Source organism: Acanthochromis polyacanthus, chromosome 6, assembly GCF_021347895.1.
Source record: "Acanthochromis polyacanthus isolate Apoly-LR-REF ecotype Palm Island chromosome 6, KAUST_Apoly_ChrSc, whole genome shotgun sequence".
NCBI lineage: Eukaryota > Metazoa > Chordata > Actinopteri > Pomacentridae > Acanthochromis > Acanthochromis polyacanthus.
Genome location: NC_067118.1, coordinates 34,274,195 through 34,294,180, shown reverse-complemented (window position 1 = coordinate 34,294,180; position 19,986 = coordinate 34,274,195). Strand labels below are relative to the sequence as shown.

General features: G+C 39.7%; 2 protein-coding genes and 3 non-coding genes across 6 annotated transcripts; 2 read left to right on the top strand and 3 right to left on the bottom strand.

Moving 5' to 3' along the window:
- Positions 1–845: 845 nt before the first annotated feature.
- trnac-gca (transfer RNA cysteine (anticodon GCA)) lies at positions 846–918 on the bottom strand. The gene has a single exon. It is a non-coding gene; the product is annotated as a tRNA-Cys (tRNA).
- Positions 919–1,170: 252 nt separating this feature from the next.
- On the bottom strand, positions 1,171–1,243 carry trnaf-gaa (transfer RNA phenylalanine (anticodon GAA)). Its single transcript has one exon. It is a non-coding gene; the product is annotated as a tRNA-Phe (tRNA).
- Positions 1,244–1,925: 682 nt separating this feature from the next.
- trnaf-gaa (transfer RNA phenylalanine (anticodon GAA)) lies at positions 1,926–1,998 on the bottom strand. The gene has a single exon. It is a non-coding gene; the product is annotated as a tRNA-Phe (tRNA).
- Positions 1,999–3,764: 1,766 nt separating this feature from the next.
- LOC110965568 (kelch repeat and BTB domain-containing protein 12-like) lies at positions 3,765–9,166 on the top strand. Its single transcript, XM_022214671.2, has 10 exons — positions 3,765–3,887; positions 4,843–5,084; positions 5,209–5,390; positions 5,509–5,641; positions 6,095–6,328; positions 6,435–6,793; positions 6,874–7,147; positions 7,721–7,868; positions 7,939–8,136; positions 8,381–9,166. The coding sequence occupies exons 2-10, from the start codon at positions 4,914–4,916 to the stop codon at positions 8,527–8,529; spliced, it is 1,848 nt and encodes a 615-aa protein (XP_022070363.2). The 5' UTR covers positions 3,765–3,887; positions 4,843–4,913; the 3' UTR covers positions 8,530–9,166.
- Positions 9,167–9,286: 120 nt separating this feature from the next.
- LOC110945571 (anti-Muellerian hormone type-2 receptor-like) lies at positions 9,287–18,811 on the top strand. Of its 2 annotated transcripts, XM_022187161.2 has the most exons (11): positions 9,287–9,907; positions 10,650–10,838; positions 11,726–11,890; positions 12,140–12,238; positions 13,359–13,465; positions 13,560–13,781; positions 14,345–14,459; positions 14,778–14,935; positions 16,628–16,784; positions 18,071–18,207; positions 18,309–18,811. In XM_022187161.2, exons 1-11 carry the CDS (start codon positions 9,790–9,792, stop codon positions 18,423–18,425), a joined length of 1,584 nt encoding a protein of 527 aa, XP_022042853.1. In that variant the 5' UTR covers positions 9,287–9,789; the 3' UTR covers positions 18,426–18,811. The 2 variants fall into 2 exon arrangements, with proteins under 2 accessions (XP_022042853.1, XP_051805122.1); XM_051949162.1 differs by having other exon boundaries at positions 9,287–10,838.
- Positions 18,812–19,986: the final 1,175 nt, after the last annotated feature.

Sequence of the window (19,986 nt, the reverse complement as noted above, 5' to 3'; positions counted from 1 at the left end):
TACGACTATAAAATCTGTTTTCATTCATACTTTAACCTCAGGTGTAGACTTACTGGCCAGTAAAGTTGAGTTTACAACAGACTATGATTAATGCTGTTTCTCATTCATACTTTGAGCCACATGTTGTCTGTGTCAGCTGTAATTTTTTTAATGCTTTTGCGTGGTTGTACACACTTGTGTGCGTGAGTTTACATGCATGCAATTACACAGTTCAATTTCAGTTGATCTAATTTATCCTGTCACTTTACAGACACAAAACAAAATCCAAGAAATAACATGTTCAAGTAAAGAAAGATGCAGAATTTTTACTTTTATTTGACTACATTTTTTACTGTACTATTAGACTGGACTTACTATGCCAACAGAGTTACACAGTCGCTTGGTGGTTAGCACTTTCGCCTTGCAGCTAAAAGATCACTGGTTTGCGTCCCAGCCTTCCTGGGATCTTTCTGCATGGAGTTTGCATGTGCTCCCTGTGTATGGTTTTCTCCGGGTACTCCAGCTTCCTCCCACATTCCAAAAACATGCTGAGGTTTACTGTAGTAGGGAGGTTAAGCCCAAAAATAGGCTTTTGACTTATGATGCAAAGGTCCCCTTTGGTATGGAAGTACCTTAGGGTCATACAAATAAATTTATCCTAAGACACAAGTGAGATCATGCTTTGGCAGCCATTTTTAAAACTCCAGCTCAGATGACTGTGATTGGTTTAAAGAAATACAGAGAGTCAGACCATTCTCTAGCATTGCACAGGAAGAACAGCTGTTGAAAAGCCAGAAATTTTTAGATGAACATTTAGTTCCAGCATTGTTTACTGACGAATTCCTGTTCCTAAAACTCTTCCTTCATGCTGAAACCCAGGATTGAACCAGGGACCTTTAGATCTGCAGTCTAACGCTCTCCCAACTGAGTCACCTCGGCCCTGAAAAGCAATCGTTACGGAGGCCAAGATGTGCAAAAAGTCAGTGTTATCTTAAAAAAAAAAGGTAATAAATTCAGCATAAACATAACAAAGAAGCAGAACAATGGTGAGGTGCAGCCAGAAAATTCTATACTGCAGTTATATGAGTCAAGAACCACTGATGAAGTCCAGGATTGAACTTTAGATTTTCATGCTCAGGCAGAGCAACGACAGTTTTCAGGTGTACTGTGATAACAGTAGTCCTGAAACTCTGCTGAAACCCGGGATTGAACCAGGGACCTTTAGATCTTCAGTCTAACGCTCTCCCACCTGAGCTATTTCAGCCTGAAGAAGCATGATTGCGGAGGCCAAGATGTGCAAAAAATAGAGTCACATTTAAAAACCTTTCATTTCAAATTCCATTATGACGGACCAAATGCCAACAGAGCTAAGAGATGCTAGCCACCAGGAAAACATCCCACCAAAACAATTCTATGTCACTATATTTCAGGGACACCATCACTACATCCTGGGCTAAACTCCAACTCAGATGACTGTGATTGGTTTAAAGAAATACAGAAGAGTCAGACCATTCTCTAGCATTGCACAGACAGAACAGCTGTTGAAAACCCAGAATTTTTTAGATGAACATTTAGTTCTAGCATTGTTTGCTGAGGACTTCCTGTTCCTAAAACTCTTCCTTCCTGCCGAAACCTGGGACCTTTAAATCTTCAGTTTAACGTTCTCCCAACTGAGCCATTTCGGCCATGAAAAACGATCGGTGCGGAGGCCAAGAAGTGCAAAAACTCAGTGTTATCTTTTTTTTTTTTTTTAAAGTAATAAATTCAGCATAAACATAATAATGGTAAGGTGCAGTCAGAACATTGTACCCTGCAGCTATGTGAGTCAAGAACCACTGACGAAGTCCAGGATTGAGCTTTGGATTTTCATGCTCAGGCAGAGCATAGTTAGCTAATGACACGACAATTTTCACGTGTACTGTGATAACCTTGTGTTCCTGAAACTTTGCTGAAACCCAGGATTGAACCAGGGACCTTTAGATCTTCAGTCTAACGCTCTCCCAACTGAACTATTTCAGCCTGAGGAAGCATGATTGCGGAGGCCAAGATGTGCAAAAAATAGAGCCACATTTAAAAACCTTTCATTTCAAATTCCATTATGACGGACCAAATGCCAACAGAGCTAGGAGATGCTAGCCACCAGGAAAACATCCCACCAAAACAATTCTATGTCATTACATTTCAGGGACACCATCACTACATCCTGGACTAAACTCCAACTCAGATGACTGTGATTGGTTTAAAGAAATACAGAAGAGTCAGACCATTCTCTAGCATTACACAGACAGAACAGCTGTTGAAAACCCAGAAATTTTTAGATGAACACTTAGTTCTAGCATTGTTTGCTGAGGAATTCCATTTCCTAAAACTCTTCCTTCCTGCTGAAACTTGGAATTGAACCAGTTACCTTTAGATCTTCACTCTAATGCTCTCCCAACTGAGCTATTTTCATTTTAAAAATAGCTGCCAAAGCGTGATCTCACTTGTGTCTTACGATAAATTTACTTGTATGACCCCAAGGTAATTCCATACCAAAGGGGACCTTTGCATCATGATTTGAAATCAAAAATCACTTAACCTCCCGACTACTGATTATTCTGAACTGCACATAGGTGTGAATGTGAATGTTTGTCTGTATATGTTGCCCTGTGATGGACTGGTGACCGATCCAGCGTATCCCTTGCCGAGTCAGCTGGGATAAACTCCAGCCCCCCGCGACCCTAACGAGGATTAATTGGTTAAAAGGTTCCAGAATATGCAGTCTAAAATAACAGTCTGTAAATTGTTCTTCAAAAGCTTCTTTATGTCAAACATCCTCTTCAACATGCACATTGAAATGTATTTTTCTCCTTAATTTTTTCTCTATGTCCAGAGAATTAAATTTTTTACTAAAAAAAATGTCAACCACTTGTTAATATTACGCTGCTAATTCTAGTAGCTGGTACATGAAATCTGTCCCTGTTGTGGAAAAAATTGTATGTTTAGCCTGGATCGATGTATGAGTAAAAACTCTGATGAGTCCAGAAGTGCCTTTGTCTGTTTATTGATGCATCAAAAAGAGACAGGCAGCTTGCAGCAAAGTGGAACTGCAAGTGCGCCTAAAAAGGGGAAAGACTCTATTCTTATAGGTTCAGTCGCACATACACACATATAGAGAGTTCATTATCTGCCTGGTTGCAGACGTTTTTTCCTAAAAATTACAAAGGTCAGAATGTACAGACAGTCACCCCACTCACCCCGCTTAGGTGGAAACTTCCTATGGTTTATCAACCGTCACAAAACCAGAAGTGTAAGCATAAAATGGGGAAGGATGAGCGTTAAGTGTTACCAAGAGCTGGGTTCAGTGGAGGGTGACAAACACAGACAGAGCATCTTGGCTAGGTCACAGAAAGTTCAAAAGTATCAAAGGTTTAACTGTACTTGTCATGTAGCAAAAGGCATAGGAATCTTATTTCCTCATTTATAGATGTCAAGCAGTAAGAAAATATATGTATTTTAAAATATCAAAGCAGCTTTGAATAATAAGGCTTCAAATAATAAAATTTTCATTACACCCCTTTATGCCAAAAAGAAAATTACAGACAAAATGAGATGTATTTTCATGAGAAAGCACCGTGAAACACTGTTTAAATGAGAGTAAGGACAGACTGCACTGCAACTTCTAGAAATCTGAACAGACCAACAGCTCTACAAGCACTTGCTGGTCTATTTTAAACTTTCTTTTCTTTTTTTTAAAGTAGTGAGCACGCAATTGCCCCTACTGCCTGTCAGTAAATAGCATAGAACACAAGGCAGATCTGCCAGCAAACAAAAATAAACCACCCTATGCTGTAGTTTAAGCGATGAGACATAATATCGGTTCAGAACTTTCTAAATCTTGACCTTGGAATAATCTCTGGACACCGCTGGTATGAAATCTGTTTTTCTGCATGTGCTGAGCCTAAAGTCATGCTAACATGTCGACACTCATTTTGTGAGCTGCCTGTGCATGTCTGGTCGGTGGCCTGTGCATGTTGAGCTCTTGTATCATGATCGACTCCATACACAGCTGCTGCCTGAGCCAGTTCAAATGGAGCAAGGGCGTTCAGTATTCCTCCAAACTACAAATAAAATGTCTGAGAGGCTCCACTCTTTTATTTGTCATTAATTACAATTCTTTAAAGTATGTAACATGTTCTCCTGCAGTTAAATAATACAAAATGCTAGAAACATTCTGCCAGTTCTAGCATATTGTACAATCCATTCATCTAGATCGACACAATTACATTTACCTTCAGTTCTTCACTTGTGCAGCTTTGGGCAACATCCAAGTGCCTAGTACTTTGCACCTTTAGCCTGTTCATAAAATGGTGACCACAGCGGGACATATGAGTGAAATCACTCATGCACAACACTCGGCGGGAATTCATTAGCTCAGATGGAATAAGCAGGAAGTGGAGCCTAATATTGTGCATGGATCCAGCACACTGGAGATAATGACAGCTATTCAGCCATCAGTTTGAATCTATTAGTATGAATCTATTTTTCTTGTCATGTCGGATTTCATTTGGGGTGTTCGATTCATAATTTTACTCAAATTACAATACAGCGGACATTTGAGCTTAAATTACAAATTACACAAAGACTGCAAAACAAGTACAAAATGGAAACTGGGTTCTTAGATTTTCACCTCACTGTCAGTTTTGCATGATATCATAAGATCATAAATCTCAGAATCAAAATCTGAAAGTCTGTTTAACTCAACAACACACAATTTCTATTGTGAATAAAAAGCAATAAGATAGACATATAGAAATAACATTACATTACTGACATATATTTGCTTGACCAAGGGTGAAAGTCTCTTCATTTTTTTTCCCTCAGATGTGTTTAGCATCGCAAGGTCTTTACCTCAGTGCTCAGATACGTGGTGCACACGTCCAGAACAAGAGGCCATGGATGTTGAGTTGCTGCATGCTGCTCATGCAGAACACGGCTCACTTCTGCTCAAGCAGCTGGAGAGGATGAGAGCAGCTGAGGAGCTCACTGATGTGGTGCTGCTGGCAGAAGGGATTCCCTTCCATTGCCACAAGGTGGTGCTGTCTGCATTCAGTCCATATTTCCAGGTAAAAGCAGTTCAAGATGCATATATTGAGGATAATGATGTTTAATGCAGAACTGCTACTGATGATGTTTTGTTTCTGTGATTGTGTCGGTTGCATTATTTCTTTGATAAATCATCGTGTCCAGGCCATGTTTACATGCGGTCTGAAGGAGACCCGAGGAGGAGAGGTGCCTCTCAGAGACATTCCTGCCCAGAGCCTGGAGCTGCTCCTGGACTACATGTACCGCGCTGAGCTCCCTCTTTCCAACAACAACATCCAGGCCGTGGCTGCTGCTGCCTTCCTGCTGCACATAGATGGAGCCTTCAGGTGGGAGAAGAACTTGGAAGATGTGATGTTAATTATAATTCCAACCAGGCAGTGGCCTATTGAGAAAGTACTGACAGTTGTTTTGCTAACATCATCTCCTTCTTGTTATTGAGTTAAGGTTGTGTCAGAGCCACATGGAGGCCCGCATGGACACATCGAACTGCATTGGTCTGTACCACTGGGCCAGAGACCTGGGAGCAACTGATCTGGCTGATGGTGCCTTGAAATACCTCTATCAACACTTTGCACGGGTGAGACATTCAATATGACAAGTGTCGAATATTTTCTTAACTTGAAGCCTCAAAAAGCATTCCATGCTCGAAGACAAAACAAGTTATGATGCCTGAAAACAATATATTTCCTGAATATGATTAATGAATACACCTGCTTTATGATATGTTTATGTAGACAAGAAGAAGAAGAGCCCCTTATGTAAGCCCCTGAGGATTAGCACATTTTTAATTTCCAGAACAGATGAGCTTCCATGATGCTCTTTGTCACAATGAAGCTTGAACATCCCCCACTCGTACCTCTCTCTGACTCCTCTTATGCAGAAAACTTTGGATCTGCTTTGCAAAATATTTCACAGGCAATTACAAATGTTATGATACAACTTTTCTCTTCAATCAATCATCCACTATATTGTTTTTCTTTTTTTCGATATCATTGCTATTGATTTTTCCCTTTATGTTTGCTTCATCTAGGTTTGTGAGGAAGAAGAAGTGCTGGAGCTGGATGCCCAGAGTCTTGGGGATCTCCTGGGCTCAGATGACCTCAACATATCACAGGAGGAGGCTGTGCTGGAGCTGGTGCTGCGTTGGGTGGAGAGGCGAAGGGGTGATTCACAAAGCGAAGCCCAGGCCGTGCAATTACTCAGACGTGTGCGACTGGAGCTGGTGGACCCTGGATTTCTCCGTAAAGCTAGGAGGAGAAACCCGGTGAGAAGGAATGAGAGGCAAGAGCCATAAGTCAAGACTCCTTGTTGACATTTATCATGAGATAAGTAGACTGATGGACTTTCATGTTTATTAATGAATCTCCCAGGTGCTGCTACGGGATGCTGAATGCTTTGGGATGATTGATGCTGCTCTCCATACGTCAGGTCTCTGTGAAACGTCAGCTCCACCTCGCCCAGCTCTTCGCTATGGCATGGAAACAACTGACCTGTTGCTCTGTTTGGGTGGAATAAATAAGGAGGGAGTGCCTGTCCGACGGGGAGGAGTTGCTGATCTCAGTTTCTGTTTTGACGCCCATGGTAGAAAGATCTACTACATCCCCTCTCCACTGAAGGCCTGTGGAGGTATGGGACAGATCACAGCAGGGGCAGTGACCAGAGACAATAACATAGTGGTGACCATAGAGGCAGAAGACCAACAGAGAATCAAAAGGGTTGATCTCTACAGGTGTGTGTGGTAATGTATGCACAATACAGATTTTTGAATGGCACTGCACTGGAAATCTGAACAGCCTGTTTGTATTCCAGGTACGACAATTCAGAGGAGAACAGCTGGGTGGTGTTATGCTCAGCAGCATACAGGGACATGTATGCCTTAGGGGTGGTAGGCGAGGGTCTCTATTTGATAGGAGGTCAGATGAAAGTGCGCAATCATTACATAATCACAGACAGCGTGGAGAGATGGTCGCTGAAGAGAGGAGGGAGCTGGCTCAGCTTTGCTCCGCTGCCGCTTCCTTTAGCCTGCCATTGTGCCGTGAGCCTGAAGGAGCATCTCTATGTGCTGGGCGGCTGGACGCCACAGGTATTTACAGATCTGTCAGTATATGTAGTTTTAGAGGCCATAGTAAATGTATAGTAGCTGAGGCTATTTAAAAACACTTGGCTCCTACATAAATAGCATTTTAGCAGTTATTTTTGCTTTTTTAGTAAATTTGAGTTGGAAAAGCTCACTTGGAAAACCTTGATATCACAGTTTCCACAAAGAAATTAGTCACATTTGTACTGAACACTTGATCATTGCATATTCCTTCAGAAACATTCAATATTATGAAGAAACATTTAAAATTTAAAGCCATGTTTTCAGGGGGTGATTCACTAAATTTGCATATTCATGGCGTTGGCACCCTCTGTTGGTAACATTCTAAAGGATTTTTAAAAAGCACAATGAAACACAGGGATGACACTTTAACTTCTTCAGTTATTTCCAACAAGACTTCATACTATCAAAATAAAATCATGTAAAATTTACATAGAATGTAAATGACAGCATCATTTTTTGTGACTGAAAGCCTTTTTTCCACTGCTGCTATTCATTTCTCACTTACTATCGCATTTGCTTGTCTTCTTCTGCCTTCATTTTCGTCTCATCCTCCAGGATCTGCCAGATGATGAGCCTGACAGGCTGAGTAACCGTGTGTTTCAGTTTGACCCTGGCAAAGACAGGTGGACAGAGTGTGCCAGGATGAAGTACTCTCGGTACCGCTGTGGCACAGCTGTTCTCAGTGGAGAAATCTACATATTAGGTCAGACTACAAAACCGTGTTACTGTCTAGTACTGTGTAGCACTATAAGATTATCTATGCCTCTTTTCAGGTGGTATAGGCTGTGATGGAGAGGACCGTGGACAATCACGGCGATGTCTGAGCTCTGTGGAGATCTACAACCCAGACACAGACACCTGGAGGGCCGGGCCAACCCTCCCCACATCCTTACTCGCCCTCCGAACCAACGCCTCCAACATAGGAGTAGTGGAAGGAAAGCTGTACCTCTGTGGATACTACAAGGGTGCCGGTCAGTTACCTAACGCCTGTTAATTACTTTTTTCTTGCAGTTCTTTGGTTTGTCTCCAAAAACATTTCTATCAGACTGACTTGGAGGAGATGTCATTTGCTGTCAAAACTTCCTCCTGTTGCACCAACCCAAGGCACATGTTCCATTGTCAGAGTTAGGGAATCCTAGCTAACTCATTAGGAAGTGTCTCTGGAAATTAGATTTTGGTAAGCATTCACTTACATACTTTGTCTCGTGGCTGCAGGCCGTCATGAGATCATCACCAAGGAGATTTTGGAACTGGACCCAACGGACAATGTGTGGACAGTGGTGGAAAGACGAGCAGCCATGCACGACAGCTATGACGTCTGTCTAGTTGCTAATCTCAACCCTCGAGGCCTCATCACACCGTAAAACATCTTCTCCTGACTCTGAGTAGCAACTAAGTGAGCATCTGTTCATTAAACGTCATAAAGCTTCATCTAAACTTGGCTTCACCCCTAGATTTGTAATGTATCAACATCAAGGTCCACATGATTGCTGCTTTGTTCTCTATGTCAGTCAATAACTTCCCAAAGAATGCAATAGTGTCTCATGTCTGTCTATTAAATGACTTTACGGTGAGTAGACTGTTAATTTAGCTTAGAACTGGGAATAGGGGCTGGCCTGACTATACATAGGTAAAGCAAACCAGCAGCCCCAAAACCCACTGAAGAGCATATCATATCTTTGTAGTTTTTAAACACATTACCCATCTTTGCCTTGCCTTGCTGCTCTCACACTGGTGTATGAATCCGTGAATGTTGGTGGTGGTCGGACGGGCCGTAGGCGCAGATTGGGATCCACGCTTCCGTCAGTCTGCCCCAGGGCAGCTGTGGCTACAAATGCAGCTTACCACCACCAGAGTGAGAATGTGTGAGTGAATGAATAATGGATCCATTGTGAAGCACTTTGAGTGCCCAGAAAAGCGCTATATAAATATAATCCATTATTATTATCATTATGAAACAATTTAAGAATTATAAAATAAAAATATTTTTTTAAAAAGTAACGTTTTCCCTTTTTATTGCTCTCCAAAATTAAATCATGATTGATAGGATTTAGATTTTTTAAATAAGAATAACATACCAAAAAACACTTTAATGTTAAAGTGTAAACAGAATTGTGCAAAAAAAAAAAAAAAAAAAAAAGGCAATTATTTGAAACCACAGGGAAATAAGTGATTGCACAGTCATGCCTCTATCAGTAAATAATAAAAGTCAAGTGACCAAAAAAACAATCATGGCCAACAATGATTTGCCACGAAACAAAAAAATCTTCTAATCCTCTACAAAATTGAATTAAAAAATACGTATTTCGACACAAAATTGTCAGGCTTTGGGACATCATAAATGATCTAACAACAAAAATATTTTGGTGGCAACACAGGCAGAAGATTATTTGTTTGGCCTTTTACTGTGTAATATGTTATGGGTGAACTGTTTCCCCCCTTCAATACATCACAGCTTCTCTTCTCCTGGCCTGTTAAGAGAGCGGATTCATCGGAATTACCAGTAAATGACAGTGCTAACTAAATGCATATCTGTGGGGGTGTGGGGACCTTGAGGAGCTTTTCACAGTGTGTGTGCACGTGCAAGGATACAATATGCAGGTGTGTGTTCGTGGGAGTGATGCATGCAGACGTGGGAAACTCCTCTCACATTCCCAGGATTGATAATTCCCTCCCTGCTTGGACACAATGGGCTCAGAGTGACCATGGTCCTGCAACAGCGGTGGCTGCTTTTGGCTGTGGGTGAGTAAAGAAAATGCTCAATTTTTAAAAAGTTATTAGACATAGTAAGTTATGCTTCTTTTCAGGACAGATGTTTGATAAATTATTGTTTTCTAATTTGCAATTTGATTGCTGTTTGTAGTCGTGTTGCTGAAGCATTGTACTGAATTACTCCCATACCGAAGATGTAAAAATCATAGACTGTTTAATAAAGAAGTCTTTATTCTACAGTTTATGGTAAAAACTGTAAGGCTTTTATGAGGTATTCATATTCCTGCCCAAATAGTAGAAATGAGGCCTTAGAATGCTGCATTTTTCCAAGATTTCATGAGTATTAAATCTGCCCACAGTGTAACTCACCTTATCAATAATTTGGTAATATTTTAGCAAATGTTTTTTTTTTTTTAATTTTCTGTGTTTTTTTTAGCATCTTTGATTTGATTTATTGCTTGGCTACATAGGTCAGTAAATAAATGCATGAATTTATGCTTAAGAACTGGGGCTGCCACCAGAATATGCTCTGTAACTAAACTACTGCGTTGATGAGATTCTTTCATGGATTGTATATGACTGAGTCTTCTAATTTACTATTATTTACTATATACTCTTGGGTAGTGTAAGCATTAAATCTATGTTTAGTTGTGTTTATAAGTCATGATACAAAAATCACTATTCAGAAACTCATAATAGAACATTTATCAATATTGGCTAAGTTAACAAGGATTGTTATCATACAGATATTCGTCTTTCTTCCTCTTCCCAGAATGCATCTGTATATGCATTTCCAGCCAGTCTTCATTACGGAAGTGTGTTTTTCAAGTGATGTCACAGAACTACGACAAATACACCACTGCTGGAAATGTGAATGGATCGGTGCAGGTCTGCGAGAACACCCAGTGCTGTGTGGGATGTTACCTGATCGTAAACGGCCAGCCAAAGGTTGATGTTCTTGGTAAGAAACCTTAACATCTGGAGCGGTGTCAGAACTACATGCTGGATTAGTTGTTGTACCATTTCACCATTATGCTATGAATATTTTTAGGAAAGGATCTAAAATCAAATTTACTTCAAGCCTCCAAGTAATATAAACTTATATTGGTCAGTTTCTGTCATGTGTAGCATGTAAGCCATGCTGCTTAACAGTCTTGGCTGGCATATACTATATTTGTCTTTTAAGGTGTAATATGTGAGATGTTAAATACAATCATAGTGTTAATAGCAGAAAACAACGTTCTGCTGTGGAGTACAGGCGTCCCTAACTTAGTCACCGCTCCTACTGTGTCTGTTTTCATCTAAGTTTCTCTGTCCTAAGCTGCTCCAGCTGGTCCAGCCAGGCCTGCATGTCAGTGCACATGAATGCATGTGACTCCCTCCCTTTGAAGTTGTTGGTGTTCAGTGCATTTATAAAGAGACTGAAGGAAATCTCACACAAGTATTATGTTTTTATACTTTATTTGCGCTTGTTTAATTTCAGCTCATTGTGAGTATCATACTGCTGATTTTGTGTATGTATCCACACATGGGTTTGCTCTGGTCCATGTGTGTAGAAACAGACTCAAGCAGAGTGAAGAAGAGACAGGTCGAGTGAAGACAACAGTGTGTTACAGCCGTTATTTAAGTATTTTACAGTGCTGACGTGGGCTGAGAGTTGTAGTTCTATTTTGCTGGCTCTCGGATACACAACCTTTCTTGTTGTAAATAAAATGTGAAGGGAGGAGAGGAAATGTGCCCCATTTGTTGCATTTTGAGATGCTGGAGCTCTAACAACACCCAGTGGGTCTGACTGTTGCATATAGAACCTCTAAATTGTTTATTGCACCACTGATTTTTCTGTTGCAGCTTGTGATATGGTTGAAAAGTCCTGCCCAAGTGCAACCTGTGAAGCACAATCACGCTTCAACAATCGCTTCCTGAAGTGTGTGTGCAACACAGACTTCTGCAATGGGAACATTACTTGGACCCCAGAGTCAGAAGAGCCTCCGCACACCTACTCTTATTCTGCAGGTATGATTATAATAAGATATAATTGTTATTTCTCCTCCAGGGAAACAACTTCGCCTCGCCTTTAGTTTTGAAATCCTGACATTTGGAAGATGTCATTGATTAGCCAGAATTTTTCATCTTTTATTAGCTAATATCAAACCATATTCTCAACACATTCCAGAAATATTTGCATTTGAATTGCATGTCAAATGGAGGGTTATTCATTATTCCCAAATAACATTTAACACATACTTTCTTTGTTTTTCTTAGGTGAAATCTTGAAAATGGCTGTACCTCTGGCTGTGATTTTACTCGTCATGTTTGTTGTGATTATTGCTGCTAAAAGGAGAAACATTTTCAAAGAGAAAAGTAAGATTCTTTGTGGATTCGACGTTTAGTAATAATTATCTTGACTTGACGTGAATTTCAGTTTCATTTTAAGACCGCCATTCCATTTGACTGTCTATTTGAGTAGTCCAGTTAGGTTTGACTGCAGCAGTATGTCTAAATGATTTATATCGCGATTACAGTGTGCAACGGAACTCCATCGCTTTTCAGGTCTACTGGAAACTTATTTATCAGTTAATTGGACAAATTTGTTAGTAAGAAGTACAGTATTTGAGTGACTAATGAATGATTTTTAGATGTAATCATTTTACTTGGTTTACGAGAATTATCAAGGCTACTGCAGTTGACAAAAATTTAAATTCAGTGGGGTTTTAATCGATGTAAAAATAGTGTCTGATACGATTGACAATGGTTGTAATAATTGTGCTGAAAAATGCATGTAAATCATGCAACACAGACATCCATCTTAGTGCTACATACATGACTAAGGACAGTTAAATTGACACAATTTGTATGTTTTGTATTTCACACTTTTATCATGTATAAATGTACTGAGTATTAATTATTATTTCTTCTTGGTCTTTTTTTGACTATTTTTTAAAATATATATATATATATATAGTGTATAGCCCCAAATCAGTTATTGGTCAAAAGGCATACTCATTGTATTATCCTGTGTCACAGTAAAGTGAGTTAGTTAAAGTTGAATAAATCAGTTGTTTTCACAGTGAGATAACTGTTTTTTAGTTGTTGTCTAGTCTCACAAAGTGGTACATAAACTATACACCTCATCAGCACATCACACATCCTATATTGTTGTTCCTCTGTAAAAACTGTAATTGCCCAACCAACCATAGCAGAAAAAAATATTCCTCAGTGACTGCTTGCACATTTTCTAAACTTACTTTCAGCTCTCATGATGTCTTTATTCGACCTTGGAACGCTTTCATTCTCTCTGCTACACTGAGCTTACTGTTTATCTCTGCTACAGTGCTCCTCGACCTCACTCTTCAGTCACGTTTCTGTCTTTCAGTAGCCATTTGGTCAGGCTACTTTCATATGAATAGTAGTTTTACTGCAGTGTCAGATTACCTTCAATGAGTTGTATGATGATAAGAAGTACTGTTCTCTATTATTTTAGAAGAGAATCTACAATCCTCCTCTGATGACTACAGTTTATCATCACCGTGCTCCTGTCAAACAGTAAAATCCCCTGAGATTGACTTTTCTCACATTGAGCTACAGCAGGTAAGCCCAGCCATCAAATCCACAATGTGCAAATTACTGGTTAGCCTTTACATCAGGTTGTGATAGTTTACCTGTTTGTTCATGCATCTCACAGATTGTGGGCCAAGGACATTTTGCAACTGTTTTTCAAGGGAAGTACAAGGGATCTGTGGTGGCTGTGAAAGTTTTACCTCCAGACTGGAAAGTTAAATTTACCACAGAGAAAGAGATTTTTGAGCTACCGCTGATGACGCATGCTGGGATTGTCCACTTCCTGGGCACTGGGAGGAAACCAGACGATAACAGCTGCTTCATTGTGCTGCAGTTTGCTGAATATGTGAGTCAAAATCATACACTTAAAGGAAACTGCGTTGTTTCTGAAGAATCAACAGCTCTACAAGGAAAGCAATAACCTGACCTGGCCGAAGATTGCGTTGTGCCTTATAGAAGAATTTAAAATCACAAACAGTTAACCAGTGTAAAGACTTTAAGACAGGCATAAGCATTTGGTTAACAAGGTTAATACCTCAGAATTTACTGCACTGACAAAAGAGAGCACTTTAATCTTTAAAAACATTTACATGAATTTTCCCCACCAATTTTCAGACTGAGAAAAATCTGAATGAATTAGTAGTTTTCTCTAAATTCAAATCAGCTCACAATAAAAGCAGGAAGTTTATGTTCATATGGTAAAAATGAAGTTGAAAAAATGCTTTAGGAAATTACAAATGTATGGTTTTCTTTGTTTAGGATGAGGTAGTTAATGTTCTCCATTGTTTGTCCTGATGCAGATAATAAACATTTCTTCCATCAAGAGGCGGATTCACAGCAGTGCGATATAATGAGGACAGTGTGATGAAAGTGGTCAAACATCACTGATTGGTGTCTCTTTGATTTCAGGGTTCTCTCCATTCCTTTCTGTGTAAACACACCACCAGCTGGATGTCATCACTGAAGTTATGCCATTCTTTATCACAGGGGCTTTCCTATCTTCACTCTGACCTTCACAGCAACGGTACTGTCCAGAACAACTGTGTGAACAAATGTGTGTGTTTGCGCATACTGTAGCCATTCTATGTGGAAAGCAATTCTGTCCAAAGTGTTCTCACACAAAATTAAACATGTTAAGATGAGTTTTTATCACATGACTTCTCATAAAGAATAGACAGACATATATTTGTGGGATTCATCATTATGATAATGAAGCAGGCTTCATATGCAGTCACTAAAGTCTTTCTAGATCTAGCATACACTCCATTTATTAATCCAAACTGTACATATGGTCTGTTTACAAATCTTTTCACGGTTAATTATGTGTGTTTTTTTCTTGCAGATGGCCATAAGCCCCCTGTGGCCCACAGTGACCTCAGCAGCTCCAACGTGCTGGTGAGAGCAGATGGTACCTGTGTCCTGTGTGACTTTGGATGCTCCACCATCTTACGATCTCGGTCAGAGCATCGCTGTTGCCAGAGCCACACCACAAACATGGAGGTGAGACGTTCCAGTGATGAATGCAGAGCACTATTGTTAATTCTTGGGGCAATGAAGTCACTGATTAAAATCCTAAAAACTCATACATACATATACATATGTAGGGGGTCCTCAACTTACGTTGGAGTTCCATTCCTGTGGTGTGATGTAAGTCGATTTTCACCTCAAGTCAGAACTCCAGTGAAAATGCAAGCAAAGCCCTTACGTGCATCACCATATCAATCAGTTTAGTTGTACAATTACAGTAACAACAAACAGTCATTTGCTCACATTGAAACACAACTCTGTAGGAAAAAACTGGCGAAAATGTAAACTGTATGTCTGACTTAGGCTTGGGAGCCACAATGAAGTTCGCAAATGTAGTATAATCCAATGTGGCAACAAATGTAAACAAAGCCGTCTAATAGTGCCGCATGACTACTGTACATTCAGTATTCCTCTGCTCATCGTGTGACGACATGTTCATTTGTTCTGCTCGATGCATGACGACGTATTCATCCGCTCCGCTCATCAACTAATTCCACTGAACCAGTTCCGACTTAACAATGTAAATCAAAGACATCATAAACCGAGGACCTCCATGACATATTTAGCATTTTTCTCTCTGAAAACAATCTCTTTTTGTCTTAAAACGGCCTCAGTGTAACTCTATATCTATTATTCCTTTCCTTCTCTCCACTCAACCTTCTGCCGTTCACTGCAGCTCGTGCACACCAGCTCACCAGCAATGCAGCTAAAATTACTGTAAAAATACTGTACGCTACACAATGGCAAGTTATTGGAGTAATTCAGCCATGCTTGTTCAAACCGGAAACTGACAATAATAGAATTATACAGAGAGGCCCACCTTCCAAGTTGGCAGGATTGGATCCTCGTGCTTTTTTAAGTATAACGGTACTTCAAAAAGATCTAACCCAAAAAACAAGGGGTGTAACTCCCAACTTGGGATATAATTATACACTGTAAACCAATATAAAATGGTCCACAAAAACTCAAATGTTTGAAGCAATCAGAGAAAAAGGAGAGGAAAGCTTTTAGCTGTGTATATGCTGTTGCTTGAGGACAATTAGTACTTCCACACACCACAGGAGGCTTTGAACTGTTGTCCCCATACACCTTACTCACCTAGCCTGGCATTGTCTGACTTGTTTCCTAAACTTAAATCCCAGTTGCCATCAATCCCATTTTCAGAGTGATGATGAAGTCATGCATGTTGAGGAGTATCTGGAGGCTCAAGATGTGACCTGCAAAGGAATACTAAAGTTTTACCATCAGTGGGCCACGTGCATTAACATCAAAGGCTGACTATGTTGAAATTAATGCAGGAATAATCTTTCTCCTGTGACGTTTTCTGATGAGGTCAAGCACTTTTTGAAATACCCTTGTATGTTTTTGAAAATGTCATTGGTACATGATAGTTTCAAGGTGGAACTCAGCCATGCAGATGGGTGCTTATTTTGCTCATGATGTGTCTGCTAGCATGTTAAAAAAGAACACTATATGGATATGTTGCCAAAGTTTAAAAACTTTCAGGAGAGATCATCTTTACAAAAATCCCATCAATGAAAAGATTCTGCATAATTATACAAAGGTGGCTGCTTTTGTAAAAAATTAAGATTTCACCTACAATTCAAAAAAAGTTATATGTATTTTGCACTTATCCTTATAAACTACCAATTTACATTTCTGTAGGGCCATGCTCAGCTGGGCACGCTACATTATATGTCGCCTGAGATCCTTGAAGGTTCCGTAAACCTGAACAGCAGCAGGTTCCTCATGCAGGCGGACGTCTATGCTTTAGGACTGCTGCTGTGGGAGATCTGGATGCGCTGCTCTGATTTATTTGAAGGTAAGTGAGCTTAATTAGATAAAAGACATATCCTGGTCAAAAATATGTCCAAGGTTACCTATAGTAGTAGTTATTTGTCCTCATAGTGATCTTCATATGAGACAAATTAGCCTGGATGCTGGACAGTTTGAAGCACTGAGTAACTCCATCTGTATTAAAACTAAAGCCAATGTTAAAATGGATAAATTTTCAAGTATAAGATACAGAAAGTCACCATGGCTTTGATGAAGACTGACATCTAGTGGTATGAAACAAAACTGCAGGTAAACTGGGTCAATGTCCTGCATAATTCAGTACTCTTTCATTTACTCTACAATGCATACAGCTGATTTAAGTCAACAAAATAGCGCTAATGGATATTATTATATAATGCATAGTATATAATTGAGCTAATTAATAATATCTATAGCAGAAATTAATAATATTTACTCACTTTATCCATTTCAAGGTCCATCATGCAGTCCTGTTTTATATCATTCTATAATTTCTAATGTTAACTTAATCTAATTGAAGAGGTTAGTACAATATTTCAGAACTATATATTTCTATTCATTACAGTTGAGAGAATTTCCACAGATGAATTTTACCATTAAAATTACTTTTGAACTATAAAAAAACGCTCTTTCTCATGGAGGGTTTCAGTCTTGGATCAAATAGTAAACTCCAACTCATGCATGTCTGTGTGGATTTTCTTGGTTGTCTATGGTAGTGAGGTGTTGAGAACCCCTGGTCTCAACTGTGAGTGTTATGTGTTATGTTTTTCCAATAAGCTTTCTATAAATGAGGACTGCTTACTTTTTCCACTGTGTTTTACTCCGAAAGGTTTCCAATTGTTCATGAAGCTCATATTGGTCAGAGTGACCTTCAACTACAATAAGCAGTCACTGTTACCATCTCACTATATCAATCTGACCCCAGGAATTTATTTAACTGTGAACACTAGAATCACTAAATTCACATTTCCCAGAATAGAGCTGCCACACAGAATCAGTTTTTTGTCATATGTCAGACAGAAAATGTATTTGAATTGGTTGCTGGTGAAGCAGGGGTTTATGCTTGGGGCTATTCTTCAGCTGGCTCAGAACCAGCTGACAGGATTGCTAACAGGGCCTATGTTGGATATAATGCAACAAACTTTTGCAGCTAATTTGTTGTTTTCCATTGTACGGAGTGAACTACTCCTTGTCACCAATGCTACAGACTACAATTATTACAGATACCATTATCACTAAAGAACGCAGTCCCAAAGTGAATGTTATAATTCATAAAAATGTTTCCATCTTTAGGCGGTATTGTTCCACAGCATCTGGTGCCGTATGAATTAGAGCTGGGAGCCAATGTCACACTGGAGAGCCTCATCTCCTACGTGTCTCACAAGGACAAGAGACCTTCCATACCCAAACATTGGGAACTGCTGCCACAGGTATGCTAACACTGGGGCTTTGTGTTTGGATATACAGCAATGTTGGCGATGTAGCAACAGTGAACTGAGTGTATGAATGTGTAAACCTTTTATATTCTCAGGGATCTGCATTGGAGGAGCTCTTGGCAGACTCCTGGGATTGTGAGCCAGATGCCCGACTGACGGCTCACTGCGTCGTGGACAGATTGGTCTCGCTTCAGTCTTCTTATTCCCTATGATTTTGTTTGTCTTGTTTTCAGATTGGCTTGTTGAATGTAAATACAAGTATTTGCATTGTTCTCTTTGTGTCACCAGTGTATAGTTTTTCAATAGATTTTTAGTATATTGTTGTGTAAAGGATGAGTATGGCTAAAAAAAAGCTTGTTAAACAGTTTGATAGATCTAAATATGTTTTATGTTAACATAGATGAAGTTTAGCTGACAAGTTGCATGTGTTTAATTATTATTATTAGGAAAATTGAGGATTTCTGTGCTTTCAGTATAAAACTGAGACACTGCAGAAGGTGGAAGACTTTTATTTGAAGTGCCTTTTGAATACTTTGCTATAAAGATTTTGTTCCTATTTTGTTAAAGCTTAAATAAAACCAAATTGTGTGCTCTACAATTGGACCAAACCCTTGGTTGTTAACCTCATCTCAGTATGCTAGCTGAGCCTGCTTCACCATAAAGGTAAGAGAATGAAATGTATAAACTGATGTGTAGTTAAAGTGAAGTGATGTTTCCTGCTGAAATCAAAGTAAGTTGAATGTTGGGTACTTGAGATAGGATGTGAGCGAAAGCAGTGCTGGCATACTTAGATGTCACATTCAGTCTAATATGGGCTAGTCTTGCTCTAGTAGTGCTTTTATTGGACTTGGATTTGGATAATATTTTACTAATCAATTACAAAGACTGGTGACGGTTGATACCAACTTCACAATACTGTGGAAAATCCATTACAGCTCCAAATAATTATAGCATTATGGCATTAATAGCTTTATTCTTGAATAAAATGATCATTCATTTGTATGGTCACTTACCTCATCATTAAATTTTAAAGGTTGAGTCAGCAATTCTAATCCAGTTGTAAAATTCAAAAATGGTCTCTTTACTGTTCACTAACTGTCCTTAGTGTGTGTCAGCTGAAAAAAAAGGACTCTGGGTCTGTTAATACGAAACGAAGTGACTCAGAACAACCATCGCATTTCTATTCCAGCATGCCCCGTGTATGTTTATGCTTGTTAATGCATGTGCACCAGATAAGGGCAAAGGGGAGAAGGGAAATGGTGGAAATGGCAGCAGTGGGAGCAAGGACAGAAATCTAGTTGATTCTAAGGCATTCCTGGGCCAGATGAGATATGTCATCCCTCCAGTTAATTCTAGTTCAGATTCTCATTCCCCCCTGCACCCTGGAGGTATCCCAGTCAGATGCCGAATCACCTCAGTTTGCTCCTTTTCCCATGACAGAGCAGTAGATATAATCCAAGCTCTCTCTGGATGTTTGAGTTCATCACTCTCTCTCTCAGGCTGAACCCAGCCACCCTACAGGGAGAACTCATTTTGGCTGCTTGCAACCTTTTTTGTTTTGATTACTACCCAGAACTCATGACCATCAATGTGGGTTGGTACGTATGTTGAGTCATCAAGAGCTTTGATTTCCAGCTTAACCTTCCTCTTAACCACAATAGCCTGCTGCAGTTCCTGCATTACTGCTGATGCTGCACCACTCCATCCGCCCGGCCCACACTCATTTTTCCCATCACTCATGCTCAAGATCACGAGATATTTAAACTCCTTCGC